The 16,635-nt window shown below is 37.7% G+C and overlaps 1 protein-coding gene across 7 annotated transcripts in view; it reads left to right on the top strand.

Annotated features, from left to right (window-relative positions):
- Nucleotides 1-16,635, top strand: part of DLGAP1 (DLG associated protein 1) — a 429,128-nt gene that overhangs the window by 292,191 nt on the left and 120,302 nt on the right. For 6 of the 7 annotated variants that reach the window (XM_052788099.1, XM_052788100.1, XM_052788102.1 and 3 more), the window contains one exon: nt 7,327-7,541. In XM_052788099.1, coding sequence (XP_052644059.1) covers nt 7,327-7,541 — 215 coding nt within the window. Of the gene's footprint in view, nt 1-1,607; nt 1,720-7,326; nt 7,542-16,635 lie in introns of those variants that run through there. The other variant, XM_052788105.1, reaches the window with a different exon arrangement.

The following is a 16,635-nucleotide window of genomic DNA, read 5'->3' on the forward strand; positions in this document are numbered from 1 at the left end:
CAGCATAAGGGTTGTTTCTCAGAATGCTCTCCCCACCGCATCTGTTTTCTTCCAAGGATACAAATTCAGCTACGTGTTCTCCATCCACAAGCCGGTTGCCTGCTGGCTGCTTGATGGTGGGCTTGTGGTCATGTGTAGTGAAAGAAAGGAAAAATGACATCTCATTTAACAGTATTGGCATCTGATGCCAACTAGTCACTGTATGCAGGTGCTGAAGTGATGATTAGGGAGAGAACTGATTCACTCCAAAAGACGGTATCTAGAAGTGAAAGAACATTTCTCCACTGCTAGTGACTGAAAGTGCCCTTTCAAGGATTGGTATTCATGTTAACAGCCATCCTGTCATCCTTACTTGGGCAAGGAGCCATATCTCATCATAGCCAACTGCACTGAAAGCTTCAAGGGTATTAGGAAAGATGAGAATGAATGTCTGTCCTCTGCCACAGAGAGAGTATCATGCATGAGTATCACTGAAGCAGTTTCAGTCTGAGGTCCTGGCCAAGAGTCCTGCTATATGACCTTCAGTTATGTTTCCTTCAGCTAATAGATGTGGTACTTGCTGTTTGGCTTCCTTTCTGCAGAATGTGTTTGGGGGTGGCAAACTTGGAAGGCCCTTGGCTGGAGTCACTGTATCCACATGGCCCTTTTCATGGTTGGTTGGATTTTTTATGCATAAAGCAGGAGGAGAAAATTGATCTGGAATCAAGATGTGGTTGTTTTGTGGAGGAGACCCACATTCGTCTTCATAAAACAGGACATGAATCAGATTGACAAGCTAGTGGTCAAGGCACCTTTTGATGAATGAAAATGATAAACTGGAGTGGTGCTTGAAGAATTTTGTCTATTGACTTACTCTGTGAGGATTCATACTGTTTTAGAACACTTTGCAAAGTACTGTTATGTGAAGGAAGATTGCAATTCTTCACACTGCTTGTTCAGGTTTGATGCAAGGTGTGGGAACTTAGGATTGAGGAAGTAATGTTCTATCTTGGACAGGGTCTTTGTCTTGGTTGTTAATGCTCTTCATGTAAAATATGGAGATAAGTCAGCTAAATTAAATGAATTTATAGTAGAACCTGATTGGTGAAATAGTACAAGCTAAAGCAAGTATTGCTGTAGATACTGAGCATATGAAGTTTGTCCTAAATAGAAGCAACCTTCCTATCTGCCTTTTTGAAAACTCTTGAGGCTTATTAAACATATATTGTTCTTTAAGCTTCTAAGGCTTCCTTTTTTTTAGCATACTTCAATGATCCTTAACACATGCACATTGATAGAATGAAATGCTACTCAACTTTATTGGTCTGATTAATTCAATATTCATAAGTGCTAGGAATAGGCTTAGTAAGTGGAAGATGGCAATTGAAACTTCCTTAACAGCAGGCAGAAGAGGCATAATAATGGCTAAGAAAACCAAATTGCATGGGTTTGAAAATCTGCAGTGAGCAGTCATTAAGCATTGTTCTTCAGTTGTGTGATTTCATTTCATTAAGTATTTGCATACTAATAGAAAGCTAAAGTTACAAGTCTACTGCTGTGAGCGATGGTTAGCCACTCCTTCCAGTCCTTGTGTTTACTTCTACAGTCATCCACATTGCTTTGGCAAAGCACAGGGAGAAGCTTCAATGATTTCAGCTGCAATAAACCAAATCAAACTAGAGATCAATAATGAACTTAATTTGCTATAGAGACAGTCTGTTTGCTATTTCATCCAGCAAGGTAAGTTAATAACAATTTTGGGCAAAAAAAGAAGGAAATTAGATATTCTAATTTTATTGTTTAGAAATTGAATAAAAAATGTTTTTTTACCTTTGATCTTACATTCTGGGTTTATTTCACATACATTATGTGTGAGCTTTTGAAATTAATGTTTGAAAACTGGGGGGCCAGTATACCTGTTTGCTTAGTTTCTTTACTTGGGGACCTAGACTTTCTACTACAAAAATCCAGTTCCTTTATATCAAAAAATGCATTAAAGGAATTGACCAGTCAGTCCAGCCTGGCTAATGTCAAAGTTTGAACACTTCCAGAGCAACATAAATTTAGTTAAAGATCAGGACATGTAATCTATACACTAAATGAAGCTGAATCCAGGTAAGATGTTGGGTGGTGGCAGTATTTATCTGTATAATCTGTTCTGTTTACAAAAGAATCTTATATCATCTGCCTTTTAATCAGAAGAAAGAAACTATAGTCAGGCTTAGCTTTCATGCTTCTAACAAACATTTTATTTCTAGGTGTATGCCCAAGTCTTAAGTTTCAGTAAGTTGCCTGGCTCAGAGGCCTTTGCTGAATATTTTCTACGTATTTTCAAGTAATAAAAGTGTTCTGTTTTGCTGCGCTTTTCGTGTAAGTTAAATGCACTCTTGATTTTTAGGCTTGTAAAGAAGGAATTGTACATGATTTTAAAGATCATTTGCAGAATGAAATGTTTCCAGGATCTCTATAACTTTAGTAGTATGAATAATAACAGTTCTATTTTAATAAAAAGAAGGATTTTCATTGTTAGATCTGAGTTTAGCTCTCCCCCTTTTTCATGAGAGTAAGAACAGTCATGCAAATGATGTTCCTGCTTGATATTCTGATACTGAAAAAAATGGTATTGCCAAGGTAATTGGATAATGATTTTCTTAAAAGCATGAAACATCTTTATCTCAGGTATGTTAATCTTAATGCCATTAATCCTCTAAGGCAGCAGATACCATGCATATGTACTTGCGTGCAGTGTGGTATGTGACCTTGCAAGACATAATATTGGCCATCCAAAGTAAGAGCCTGTGGGAAAATTTGTGCAGACCCCCTGACTGAAAAAATAAAAGAGCTGGAGGTTCACATAGACACTTTTCCCAGCATCTTTCCAGATCAACAGAAGGAAACACAGTACAGAATGTTTAGTACCATATGTACAGAAACAGAATGCATGAAATAATGTGATCAATTTTATTTTTATGATTTGTAGTTTTGAGAGGGCTTTATGTTTTACTTTTTTCCCCTGATATGAAACACTTTACTGTGACAGTAAATTGCATTGTTTGCTAGAAGCTGTTACAGCCATTCCTTCTAGGCACCAAAGAAAGCACTCTGAAAATCAGGTCACTTCTTTTAGCAGGTATTGCTTGAGGTATTTGTCTACAGGCACAGAAGTATTTAAATGTTGACATTATTTTATCTGCCTGTATTTTCTAAGCAGCAAAATAGGTACAATGAAAGGAAATGCTGAGCTTTAAGGGTTGTTTGTGCTACTCAAGTTATAGACAGACAGTGCTCTGAGATCCTTTCATAAAAAGTATTACAACTGTTAATAGCCAAAGCAAAAACCTACTACTTCTAAAGTGTTTCTTTACCCTGCAAGTGCTCTCTACCAGTTACACGATGTCTTACTGTTTTCTCCTACTCCAGCCTTTGAAATCAGGGTTTCTAATTCTTGTGAAACTGAAACAAGATAAAGGGGAACTGTACCCAAATTTCTTTCCCTAATATTCTCTTAAATACTGAAACCTTACTGAAAAAAAAAAAAAAAACCCAACACTCAGCCTTAAATATCTGCAAGAAAACTGGGCAAACTATTTAACTAAAGTAGCTTTTTAATCAAATAGCCATTACATTCTTCTACTGCAGCTTTGTCTAGGCAGGCAAGTTAGTTTGTACAAACACTCTGACTTCCTCAATGTGTTAACTCAAATTAGAAGCATATCTGGGTTGGTATTTTACACTGTTCTCTAAATCTGGATGTTTTTCCTAACCATAGCCAACCTTTTCTCTTTGGCACGTACAGGGTTTACCCTTACACCCGTAATGTGGTAATGGCACTTGGATTGCATTTGTATTATTTTCTTTGGTTTTGCACATGCAAGTAACTCAGTACACAAACCAGCCAGTGGGTTTGTGGCACTCCCTGAGACTGCTGTGCCCCGGTCTCTATGTTAATAGCTCAGCTTTCTTTTTCTGCAACTAGAGTGTTTAAAAGGTGGAAGAGCTACTAAAAAGGTAGCGTGCTGTTCTTCAGTGGTTGCTCACTTCACTGAGTAAGCACAGCTCAAACTGGAAACTTCCTCCTGATCACATCACACAAACTGTGGGGCTAGAGCAATGCATTCAAAGCCCATCATGGTACACAGTGTTTGCATGTGTAAATAGGAAGTTCTGTGGTAAATTCATTGCAACCAGCTTTCAAAACTTAGCCTATCGTATCTAAATAATTTTGAGAAGCTTTGGGATAAAAGGTATTGTACTTATGTATGGTGTTATTGATAATAGAACTCAAGAATTTCAGAGTTATGGTGCCCACAGCAACTATATCTCATCACTTGTATTGCACCTATAAACTACAGCATTAATCTTAACAGTATGCCTATTATTTAATAAAACTACAAGTGTTCAGCTTGCCTGAATTATGGGAGCTGTATGAGCATTGTAACTTTAACTCCCCTGACTTTTTCTCAGTTAAAGACACCAACCTTAACATTATACTAACATATTTTATTTAGTGCATTAAAGATTAATTCACTAACTTCTTTTAATGAAAAAAAGCCAAGATCTTTAACTAAAGCATAATGAATAAAATATTAATCAGATTAAAGTGCATGTCCTCTGAGAATTCACAAATTTTCTACATACTCTTAGACATCTAATATCTGCCTGAAAACTGATCAGAAATACACTATTACAGGTTTTAAACTTCTGACTGAAGTCCGAGCATGTCATCAAAATGTCAGCAGAGCTTGATTTTACTAAACCTGTGTTAACTTCTTTTTTGTACATGACAGATTTGAAAAGTCAAGGTTTTACAGTTGACAAGCAGGAACTGTAGGTTCCAAAATGTATGTTTGGGGTGGTATGAATATAGATTGTATTTTTGCTGTTTGATGATGCTATAGGCCTAGAACCAATGCAAGAATAATACCTGAAAAAAATATTACCCTCTGTCTGTCATAAGTGGCTGGAGGAGGAGTGTAAAATGCTCCATACTCTTGTATGTCAAAAATCAGAATCAAAACCACTACCAAGTATTACCTTCATTTGCACTTTACAAACGTATACACACCGGGAAAGCATCAACTTTCCAAATCTGGGGTTTAGGCGTAAACTTAGAAGCCACAAAATTGAAACACTACTTTTTCTTTTTTTTTTTTTTTTTGTTACATGGAAACATATCAGAGCTGTATGTTCAATCCTGTTCCTCCAGTGGGTTCTCTCAGTACTTGGTACTCTCAGTCTGTAATACTGCAATTCTTAGAGTCTTATCTTCTTCTAGAAGAATATTTTAAGTGGTTTTAAGTGTATTTATTCAACTGCTTCCTATAGATACACAACTCTGCATGCCATTGTTCAATAAGAAAATTGGACTTTGAAATATATTCCTGCCTTAAGGAACTTATATTCTTGAAGCCCAGGCAAATATCAAAAACAAAACAAAACAGAAAAAAACCAAAACAAAAAAACAAAACAAAACAAAAAAGACAGGAAAACAAAAAAGAAAATGGCAACAAACTTACAAACTTTGTGTGCTGCTGGAAGATAAGAATTTAAATGTTTCACAGAAGTAGAGTTACCAGAGTCATTAACTAAAGGATATTTAAAGAAAACATGGAAATTTAATTTAAAAATGCACTTTTTTTACTTTAAAAGCCTGGAAGTTCAAGGAAGGCCCTAAATCATGATGTCAGTAGCAGGAAAATAAGAGTCAGTGAAGGAAGAAAGTTGGCAAGGTCTTGGGTTTGAAATCAGCAGGAAACAAAGCAATGACATGGCTTATGAATAGTTTGGTTAATTAATTATAATTAGTAATAAGCCCATGAATGCTTAGGACCATTAAATATCTTTGTTCCTTTGTACAGCACAGTGGTTTTTGGATAGCAGTTTATAACAGCATAGATTGATAAAATGCCATAAAAATTTGACCTACAGTGATAGTAACATTTGAAAGGCCTTACAGCCTCTGGACTTAGGCTTGTGTTTGTAGTGGGCATCAACAGCTAATCTGTTAGCAAACAGTCCAGTGTTTCAGTTTTGGTTGTCTAAACAAGCCGGCTTGTAAATGCTCTTGCTGAAGTTTGGGAAGCAAAGGATACACAGGATACTCTGCAGAAGGTAAATGTTGCTGAAGAACAAACTTTCCATAGAAAAAAGACACTTGGTGATTATCCTGGTAGATGCTAGTATTCTTAAGCTGCGGGCCAAATTTTAGCAACCCAGATTTGAGACTCCTTGTTTAATATGGCTTGTAAGTGTTTCTGAGCATTGTAGCTATAGCTTGCTTTATAGAGTTGATTCACTAAGGCTGATCAGAAAAGTAGCAAACTAAAAATTCACGACTACTTTTATTTAAATCTAACACGAAATACGTTTTACTAAAAAGCCCTTTTGCAGTTTCACCTTTACTATAAAAATGGGATTTCTGCAAAATAACCTTCAAGGACCCTGCTCCACTGCATGTTGTTTCCGCTGTTACAGGAAAGAGAAGGATGTTGGTTTACAGTGGTCAGAAGCCCCAGGAGCAGAGGAAGGGAGAGGATGCGTGGGCAAGAGCACCATGCTCTTGGACTGTCCTTTGCTATGTCCCAAAATCTCATGAATGCACATTCCCAGCATTCCAGATTTCCAATGCAAAGAACGGACAGCACTTACTTCAGATCAAGAGAAATAACGCGCATCAATAAGAAGAAAAAGGGAATAAAGAAGTTGTATGACTCAGACACTCAGACTAACATAATTCAAAAGGAGGATCCCTGCAAGCTGGCAGGTGTTCAGTCGCACTAATTATGCTGTAGAAGCAATAGTAGTATAATTTCACACTTGCAAACCTACTTTTGTGATGATTAGTACATAGCTCCACTAATTTGAAATGTATCTTGAACAAAAATCATCCTGGTAAGCATAGCTATGCATACTCTGTCTGAAAAGATTGTGATATAGAGATTCACATTTCATCTTTTGTGCCTCCCCAAAGGTATTCAATATGTTAAGCTGAACCAAAAATACCCTGATGTGGTTCATAAATGCTTTGAATTAAAACAACCAAAAAAACCAGATTTATCCAGCCTAGTATTAGACCTAACTGAGGCTCCTATGTCAGCATGTTTGCTAGAAACTTTCCAGATAAGTAGTGGAAAATAACAAACAACTCCAGAGGTGCTTGTGACTATGCAGGGGGAGAAGTGGGCCTCCACTGCAAACAGCAACCCATGGTCAAATGGGATTGAGGATGGTCCCTTGGCCATGAGAGTTTTTGTTACAGCTCTGTTGTGGCTTAGCACAGTCAAATCTAGCTGTGCAATTACATCAGGGAAGAGTGGACTAATAAGAGAATTGTGTTTATCACTTCAGGTTCCTCAAGATGAATGGACTGGATACACCCCACGAGGGAAAGATGATGAGATTCCCTGCCGACGAATGCGTAGTGGCAGCTACATCAAAGCCATGGGGGATGATGACAGTGGAGACTCAGACACAAGTCCGAAGCCATCTCCAAAGATTGCTGCACGGAGAGAGAGCTATCTCAAGGCCACCCAGCCATCCCTTACAGAGCTCACCACCCTCAAGTAAGTCCGTGTTTTCCTACATCATATAGAGCTCACCATTAAGACATACAGTTTCTGTTCCTATTTGGTTTTACTCTTTACTTCTAGGTACCAGTGAAGGGAAGTATTTAAACAAGTGTGTTCAGTCATGCTTATTTTCATTGGTTTTTTTCTGAACAAGGGTCGATTTGGAAAATGTATTTCAATGTTATTCTGAAAAGGGACCCTACTACCTGCACTTTGAATTTGCAAAGTATTTCAACCTGTTAGTGTTAAGTGAGTATTCAGGTATGTACAATAGGTCTGTTCTTTAAATACTTTGCTGAATTACAGCTTTGGCCTGCGAAAGCTTTGCATAATTGTGTATTTATATATACTCAACATGTGAAATCAGCCCTAAGCTAGTCTTTGCAACTCATCAGGGAGCATCTGACATTTAATTCAAAAGAACAATGACTGTCTGAAAATAGACAAATCTATGGTTTCCTCTCTTTAGTTCACTCAGAATTGCACTGTATTTTTTGGAGAAATATAACCAAAACTGAAATTTTTTTAATTGTTTATGAAAGCTTTAGTCAAGAGGAATGATGAATTTATGGTTCTCTAATGTCACTTTGTGTTTTTCTTTTATTTGGGCCTTTTAAAAGAGCCACCCAAATTCTTATGAAAATTGCACAAATGGACAATTTTGGTATTAGTGTTTTATTTTAAATTATTCTAAAATTGAGAAGTCCCCTAAAGCAAGAAAACAAATTATATCCATAAAAGAAAATAGTGTGGATTTAAATCAACAACTGTTTCTGTCTGTCTTCTGCAAAATTCATAGCTATAATAGTGAATCATAGTTCACTGAACCAAAAATAACCTAATTTTAGTATAACTTGCCTAAGGCTGTAGCTTTAAAATGGAAAAAAAAGAGCTGTATCTCTTCTAGTATCTGTGATTAGTGACAAAAGACTCCTGCATTTCCCTCATTAATTTTCTCTCCTTCCTTATCCTCCTCTACCCCATTTTTTTCCCAGAGGCCTTATCTGAGAAATAGATTTTAGAGAAAAGCATTTGATCCTTGTTAAGAATGTCATGCTCTTGACATCAGTGATGAATAGACCAGAAGAAAAAAACATGCTTATTGCAGCTCCCCATAGCAGCCTGACTGACTTTGTCTCAGGGGGAGCCAGGAATTGCTTCTGCTCTGTCTTTCCAGTAGTGTCCAAAGGAGAAAGCAGTCTCATTTTCTGCAGGGATTTTCATAAGCTAGCTGGCGCTTCCTCAAGGCATCCAGTGATTTCTCTCATCACCCAGCAGACTTTACCACATCCTTTCCTGAGCCAAAACTCAGTTATTGCAACCTCTGCAAGGTGAACATCAGTGTTGGGTATGACCACAAACTCCATAAAGCCATGCTTTACACATAGACACACTATCAGGCACGGAGCTTAATTCTTTTTGAGAATTTGGAAACATATGTTCCATAGTTCCATAATATGTATGTGAAGTAAAATGCATCAGTGAGTGTATTTGCTCTTGGTCATTTCTGTTCTCCGTAGATATCAGATTTGCAAAAGAATATGGAATTATTAAAAACAAAAAGTCCTGCATGTCACTGTTCAGCCACAGAGGATGTTAGATCAGAGGGGCTAGGCAGCAGAAGCTTTTGGGTTTAGCTTTGAAGTCACTGTAATTCAGCAAAGTACTTGTACGAATCCTTCATTTCACACATGTCTTTTAATCCCTTCCTATTCGGGAAAGCTTTTAGGAATGTGCTTAATTTTAAGCTGCACTCTGTAAAATTCATGTAAGTTTAGGAGCTATGCAGAAATACAATATAAATCACAGGGTAGAAGAAGGAAGGGGAAAATGGTAAATGTTAGTAAAACAAAGAAGAGGACAAAATATGAAATAACTTTTCTTTTTCAATGACTTTTCAGCATAAATTGGTATGAAGTAGGATTATTCCTTTTAATCTGTGATGATACTTTATAGAAATATCTCTTCCTGGGAAACCTTTCCCCTTTCAGAGACAAATTGTGTAGTACGTAATTATGCATTGCTTTTATTCCTTTCTGCTGAACATGATAATTTGGGGGGGCAGGAGGGGTAGTGAGAACTAGCCAAGTGCTTGCTCTGGGAATTGAAGTCTTCTGTTAAGCTAGGTCTTTTTTGCAGACTTCTTCATACTTTCTTAGTAGCATGACTTGACCTTGACCATGACATTGCTTGTTCATCCCAGGGCTACCCTGATTACTCTGAGAGCTGTGATAGAGTTTTGCTGGCATGTCAGTTAGACACTAAATTAGGGCCCCTAACTCGCTGAATATAGGTCATCAAGGAATTGTGTAATGTGTGATAACAAGTTATTTCCTTGGCTTACTGTTGACTTGAGTTCAATTTGCACCTGAATAAGAGCTTTAGGGAAATGAGCCAAAAGCCACTCTAGTCAGCAGGCAGCCTTTTACTGACACTAGTGGACTTTTTAGCTGACCTTGCAGCACATTATTTACACCTTAAAGCTGAGTGGTATTTCACTCCTTTAATTATGTTTTTTCTGTCAGTGAAGAACAAGGCACCTTGTGAAAGCAGTGTTTCTACAGTGGTAATTGTCAGGGATCTTCTGCACTTCTTTCTGCTACTCTTTCTCTGTTTTCTGTATGCAGTCTCTAGTTGGCTTCACAGTTCATCTTTGGCAGAGCAAACAACTTAAAAACATGTTGCTTTTTGCTTTCACTGTTGTTTTTGAGGGGATTTTTCATCTTGTGGGACTTTTCCTCTCTGAGTACTTAAAGTCTAATATTGGTCTCACAACCCACGCTGTTCCTCCCACCTACCTACCTACCTACCATTGCTCATGCACCTACTCTTCTAAGAAAGGATTTTCATTATTGCCAATGTTTCTTTTTATATAAGGAATAACTTTTGAACAGCACAACTGTGTCATACCTCCTTTACATAATACAAATTTATTTTCCTGGTTTCGATGAGGTTTTTTTCTTGCTATACCTTACAATCTCCCTCCTACAATATTCCTTCCATGCCATGGTTTCCATGTGGTTACAGCACATGTGTCAAATGCTATGGTACCATTCTGAATAAAGCACAGCTTGCTGTGATCTTGAAATGCACACCTCCGCTGCTGCACTCTCATACTACCAGGAAGTAAGCAGCTTTTTCTCTGTCTTTGCTGACAGTATCCTCTTGGTGTTTAATCTTTCACAGCCTAGATGAACTGATCCACCTGAAAAAAAAGTGACATTTTTCTTGCCTATTCCCTAAAAGTGGCAAAAGTTTATCTTGCACTTGTAAGCGGATGGAAAATGCACTGGTTAGCTCACTTCTATAGAAGGTGCAGGCAACAGATCACTGACGTTTCTGTTAGAGCTGAGCTTGATTCAGGACATACTCCTTCACTATCTATATGTACCTTGGTTATGTTTAGCCTGGTTTTCGTTGGAAAAAAAGTATGCAATTACATTGTCTGTCCACATGCCAACCTGTCACCTCCATCTCCCAGTAACTTTTGAAACCATTGGCCAACTTTAAGCAAGTTTGCTAGAGAGACTGAAGTCTGAAAGGTATGAAGTTCCAGCAAACTTTATGAAGATCCATAGCTGGATAAGGCAGAGAAAGATCTGCAGCCATCTCTTACAATCTCTTGAAGAAGAATGGGCAAAGTAGCTGGTGAGTCAGCACACAGTATAACCCGATGGCAGCGCTTCCCCAGCCTGAAAGATGAGGAATTTTGAAGCGACTGGAAAACTCTGTTGTGGACAAGAGGTCTAACAGATGGATCCTGTTACCATAGTTTTTGTACTTCATTCTGCTCCTCTCCTCTTTTCCACCGCAAGCACACTCGCTGCTTAAAACATGGGTTCACATTCTGCTTCATAACTCAATATTGCTGCTACTGTGGGGACTGCAGCCACTTGAGTCTTCTTCACTTTTTTTTTATTTTTTCTAAAATATTACAGTGCTTAATGGTAATCCATTTGTGGACATTTTACAAGGATTTTGAGTTTTATATGGTTGCAGAATTGTTCCTTTGAACTCATATTTGATCATACAAACTTTCTTCTGAGACAAGTTGTACTCTCTGATCACCACATTGACAATTTCAACAATCTCGATACTTTGGAGATGCATTTATAGAACTTGTGTGAAAAGGAAGAACAGAAATTAGTTTTATCTTAACAAATCTTTATTTTTAAGGTTTTTTAATAGACACGTCATGTTTTTCCAGTCAGCCGTGACTTGGAGAAACACAATAATAAACACCACAAACACTTTTTAATGGGCACCACTGGTGATGAAAAGAGTATGTGAGCATATAAGCAAAAAGCATTAGGCTTTTCTCCTTTTTATCCCATGGTAAAGAATTCATCTGTGTAACTTCCATCATAGCTGCATCTATTCCTGTGATTTGCTGCATAGATGAGTGATCCTTAGAATAAAACAACCAAGTCCTAACTTTAAAGTTTATCAGAGACATTCCAAAAATAATATCTCAAAATATGTGCATGTTATTTGTGTACACCCAGGCTTATATTTTTTATGTGCTAACACAAACAGCGTTAAGTACTTTCTACTTGTATGTTTATGGGAATCTGAAGATAAAATTGTTTTGAAAACCCCTGTGCCATTTTTCATAATATTCTATAAAATCACAGTAAACGATCAAGCTCAATTAAGAGGCAGAATCTGGTAGCAAACTTAGTAACAGTGACAAAAGCAGAAGAAAGAGGTAGATCTGATTTATACATCCTGAATTCCAACTTTTCATCACCTGTCTGAGAATTGGTCAGGTCAGTTCCTGGAGGACAAGCCTTCAAGCTAGGGTCAACCAATATTACAAATCAAATCTTGACAGAGCTGCAGGACCAGCTCTGCTAGGATGACTTGCAAAAAAAATCCAACCACCCCATTGTTACATAGTATAAGATATTTCATATAGAATATACCCTGATCCTTGTAAAAGTCAAAGAAATTATGATCAAGATGATAGTTTTATAATCTGCAAAGCTCTCAAATAGTTTTGTCTGGTGGTAATTTGTGGTGATCAGGAGGAAGGTGATATGCACACATGGGCACATCCATATAGACTGATGGGAAGGTAAAGTGCATCATGTGCACTGAGTGAATTAATGGTGAAATTGCATGATGTCTGCTTTCAAACATGATGCTAGCACTGATGTGAATGAAAGGATGAGCAAAGTTCCAAAAGCTTGTTACACTAAAGAGAGCAAATTAAATGTCACATGGCAAGGATGTTGTTAAAATGACACTGGAGGTCATTACAGCTTTCATGTTCCTATAGTGATGCAACATATGTTTGTGTATGTAGATATCTTCATGATTTCTCAAACTGAAATATGGAGCTCTCAGAAAACTGTGGAACAATATAAACTCTGGAGATGGTTCTCACACTTTCTCAGCTTTTCTAAAATGCTGCTCTTGGGAAGTGTCCGTACTGAGGGAAATGGTAAGGGATGTAAAGATAATTGTAGCCTGACACACTGGCTAGGCTGTTCTGGCATTTGAGCAAACTGAAGCTGATGTCCTTACACTGCACTTCATCCTACAGCATAGCACATATGCCATCTTGTTCTTAGGAATGAGGTCCTATTTACCTTAAGGTGTTTCTATGTTATTCTATATTACTATAACATGTTCCAAAATATTGTCCAGAAAAAGGTGCCATATAAACAAAAGCATACTTTTTTTTAAATGGAGGTGTTGTCCTCATTCTGCTAGGATTAATGAAAATGTCCCATTAACTTCACTGGCTGAGATCACAGATAGGGGGAAGGGAGAGGGAAAATATGAGGTGATGCAATACCTCATCTTCCTTATGGTGAATATTTTTAGACACATGCAGGGAAGCTTGTTAATTTTCTTTCTTGTTGAGTGACTTCCAATTAGGGAACAATGACTTTCCTAATTAGTACAACAGGAATAAGTCTGATTAATCTTTTATTAGTGTTTTACAGTATGTTTTACAGTGTGTTTCATTGTTTCATGTTGCAGTCTCTTTTATCTTCATCAAACCTTTAACTAGTGAAAGAATTGTTTCCATTTTCCTTGAGGTGTGTTTTGTTTGTTTGCTTGAAGGGGGAGGTTTTTGGATTTCCCACGAAAGAGGCTGGAGCATCTCCACGAGCTTTGGACGTGCAGCTGAAGGAATAGTATTATGGAGCTATTGTTGGCCTAGGTAGTAACTTTCCCAGCCCACAGTCACTGATGCATGATCTATTATTTAGCCTTTTGTTCATATTGTTGCAATCCCTTCTCTCTTCCATCTGAAAGCTAGGGAGAAGCTCTTGGCAGGTTTCTCACTTTTCAGGCTCATGTGTCAGGTATTATTAAGTTCAGTGAATAATTTATAAGTCAGAGGAAAATTTGAAAGGCAAGACAATAAAAAATATATTTATTTTGAGGTAGTAGGTGGGCATACCTCTGAAGCCAGTGGTTTCCTTATGGCAGCTGACATCTGGTTTATGTACATGATATTTAAGGCGCAGAGGATATCGATTTATTGAAGGAACTTAGAGCTTGGAGCTTTTAATGAGCAGTTGCAACTATCCACTGATGGATATATAAAGCATATTCAGTCAGTTAATGCTTAATATCACTGATGGGCATGTGAGAAAGCTTGTGCCGCATGGCAGCTTCCCTTCTGGTCTTTGCGTCCCCTCACACAAAGGTATGTATGCCTTTACAGCACAGAAATGAACTCACTCATCTCACTGTACAAGCCTCTGCGGAGACAGGGCATTCCTACAGTTCACTGAATAGTACATAGGCAGGATGGGCACTCCTCCTCTCTACTTCTGTGATGATCCTCACCAGTTTATCTTGCAATGAAACTGAGATGCCCTAACTATCGGAGTCTCACTGCTAGCAGACATTGCTTATCCCATCGTAAAACTTACCCTTGTGTCACTGTACACCTAGGTCCATATGCCCTGTTATGTCAGTATTGTCACATTTGTATAAATATTGTTATTTCTTGTTTCTCTAAGATGAAAAGTCATAATTTGGTTGTAATCTGTGACCTATACTACAGTTGTTGCCTCACTTGTGCTTTTACATTTACTTGCTGAAATTCGAGGCAATGAAACAGTTACAATTAACTTACATAAGAATAAACATTGCCCAAAAAAAAAAGCCTTTAACTTTGCTAGTCAATGTGTGATCTTTTGGCAATACTGGAGCACAGTTCTGGAAGTCAATAATTTGTTAAAGAAAAGCTGCAACCTCATTTAGGTGATTGCCTTACTTGCAGAAATGAAAATCCTTGTCCTGTATCTAGTCATCTGGCTCAACTTCACACAAGATTTAGCTTTATGTTAGACATAGCTACAGATGAAAGTGAGGACTTCCAACTTTTTAGCTTCTCTCAGTTAAATCCTGTAAACATTTATTCATTTTAGAGCAAATTATTTTGGTGAATTCAAGTCCATCCCATTGTCTGTTTTCAAAAGCAAGGTCTATCGCTGTACTTCATGGGTCAAATGGGCATTTCCAGGGCTTGCTTTACAAAACACAATTACAATCACTGAACCAAGAGGTGTGTTGCAGCCATCTCTTTCAGGATATAGTTTTTACACAGCCAATCTGCATGTTTGTGTACAAAACTGGTCTCATTTATTTTTAGCCCTACATCTGCCCACCTACTTAAAAGGTTGCCTCAGAAAGGAACTTAATAATGTCCAGTGGGGACAGGAGAAATTCAACCTTAGACTGCAAGGACATACACAAGCTATATGTTAGGAGAATTTTCCTAATGGTAATGATAGCTAAGTGCAGGAGTGGATTGCCAAGAGAAATCACTTCACTGGACATTTTCAAGAAAAGGATAATGTCTGTCAGGACAAATTTAGGTATTGCTGATCCTGCTTTAGGGTGGGAGGAGGGACCAAATGACCTCGAGAAGACCCCTTCAGACCTATCTTTTATGGTTCTCTATCTGTCTTTCTCAGGCTATTGAATATACCCACTATCACTGTTCTTACTTCCTTTTCTTAACTTACTCTTTAAATACAAAAATAAAATTCTCATCAGGACCAAATTATTCCTGAAGGCCTGTTGTTGAATAGTAAATATAGATAACCCACCCACAGCAGTGCTACGTGATTCTTTCATGTATTTTAAATGTTATTTCATTGCTAGCATTTTGAAATTATGTTCCGACTGCTGCCAGCCATACCATGCTTGACTCTCTGTATGTGATCTTGTACTATCTGGTTTAGTTTGCTAAAGGGAGCTCAGCTGATGTATTAAATTTGCCATGCAGAAAATTCACAGGCATAAAAAGAGATGTGCGTTTGCACAAAATTCACTCCAGAGTCCTTAATGTCCAACATAACAAGACAAGCAAACAGGCAACAATAATTAAGTTAATTATTCATAATAACTTCCTGTTCTGATCAGCTAGAAGTGCAATATTCCTTCCCTGTGAAATGCTGAAGACCTTTAAGATTAAAAGTGGAAAAAGTTAAAATAGTGTATTTTGCTTTAGTTTTAATGTGAAATTACAAGACAAACTGTTTCTGCAGACATGCTTTGGGATCTTCTGTTAATCTGCATTATGTTAGGGTGAGAGAGAGAGACAACGAAAGTGAATAATTGTTCTGCCCTTGCAAATAAAAGATACTATTAATATCTAAGTCATGTTGATGCCCAGTCATTTGTTTCTTGTATTTTCTTGTGTTTGTATTACTGCTAAGATGGAGTAACTTTCAACTTACTTTAGTAATTCTCTGCTGACTTGGGTGCAGTATGGGTTGAAGGTTAGGGGCAGGGGGCAGCAAAGAAAGCGTGTGGCCCCTGGCAGCTGAGGCGCTGAAGTAGGGCAGCATCAGATACCACTCTGCTCCCAGTGACACACATGGATGAAAGTTCATCTAAAGAGACTTGACATTTTAAAATCTCCTCTCCTCCTAATGAAGTTACAAATCTTTTCAGACAGGAGAAATTGGGGAAAATCCTTAAAAACTTTCTTACATTGTGCCTGCTTTCTTACTCATTGTACACCACAAAGCTAGAGAACCATCATACGAGCACTGCTTGTGTTATTTGCTGGTGTGAAAAAAATATTTTTGTTGAAAGCACCTTTGCAGCA

Source organism: Harpia harpyja, chromosome 5, assembly GCF_026419915.1.
Source record: "Harpia harpyja isolate bHarHar1 chromosome 5, bHarHar1 primary haplotype, whole genome shotgun sequence".
NCBI lineage: Eukaryota > Metazoa > Chordata > Aves > Accipitriformes > Accipitridae > Harpia > Harpia harpyja.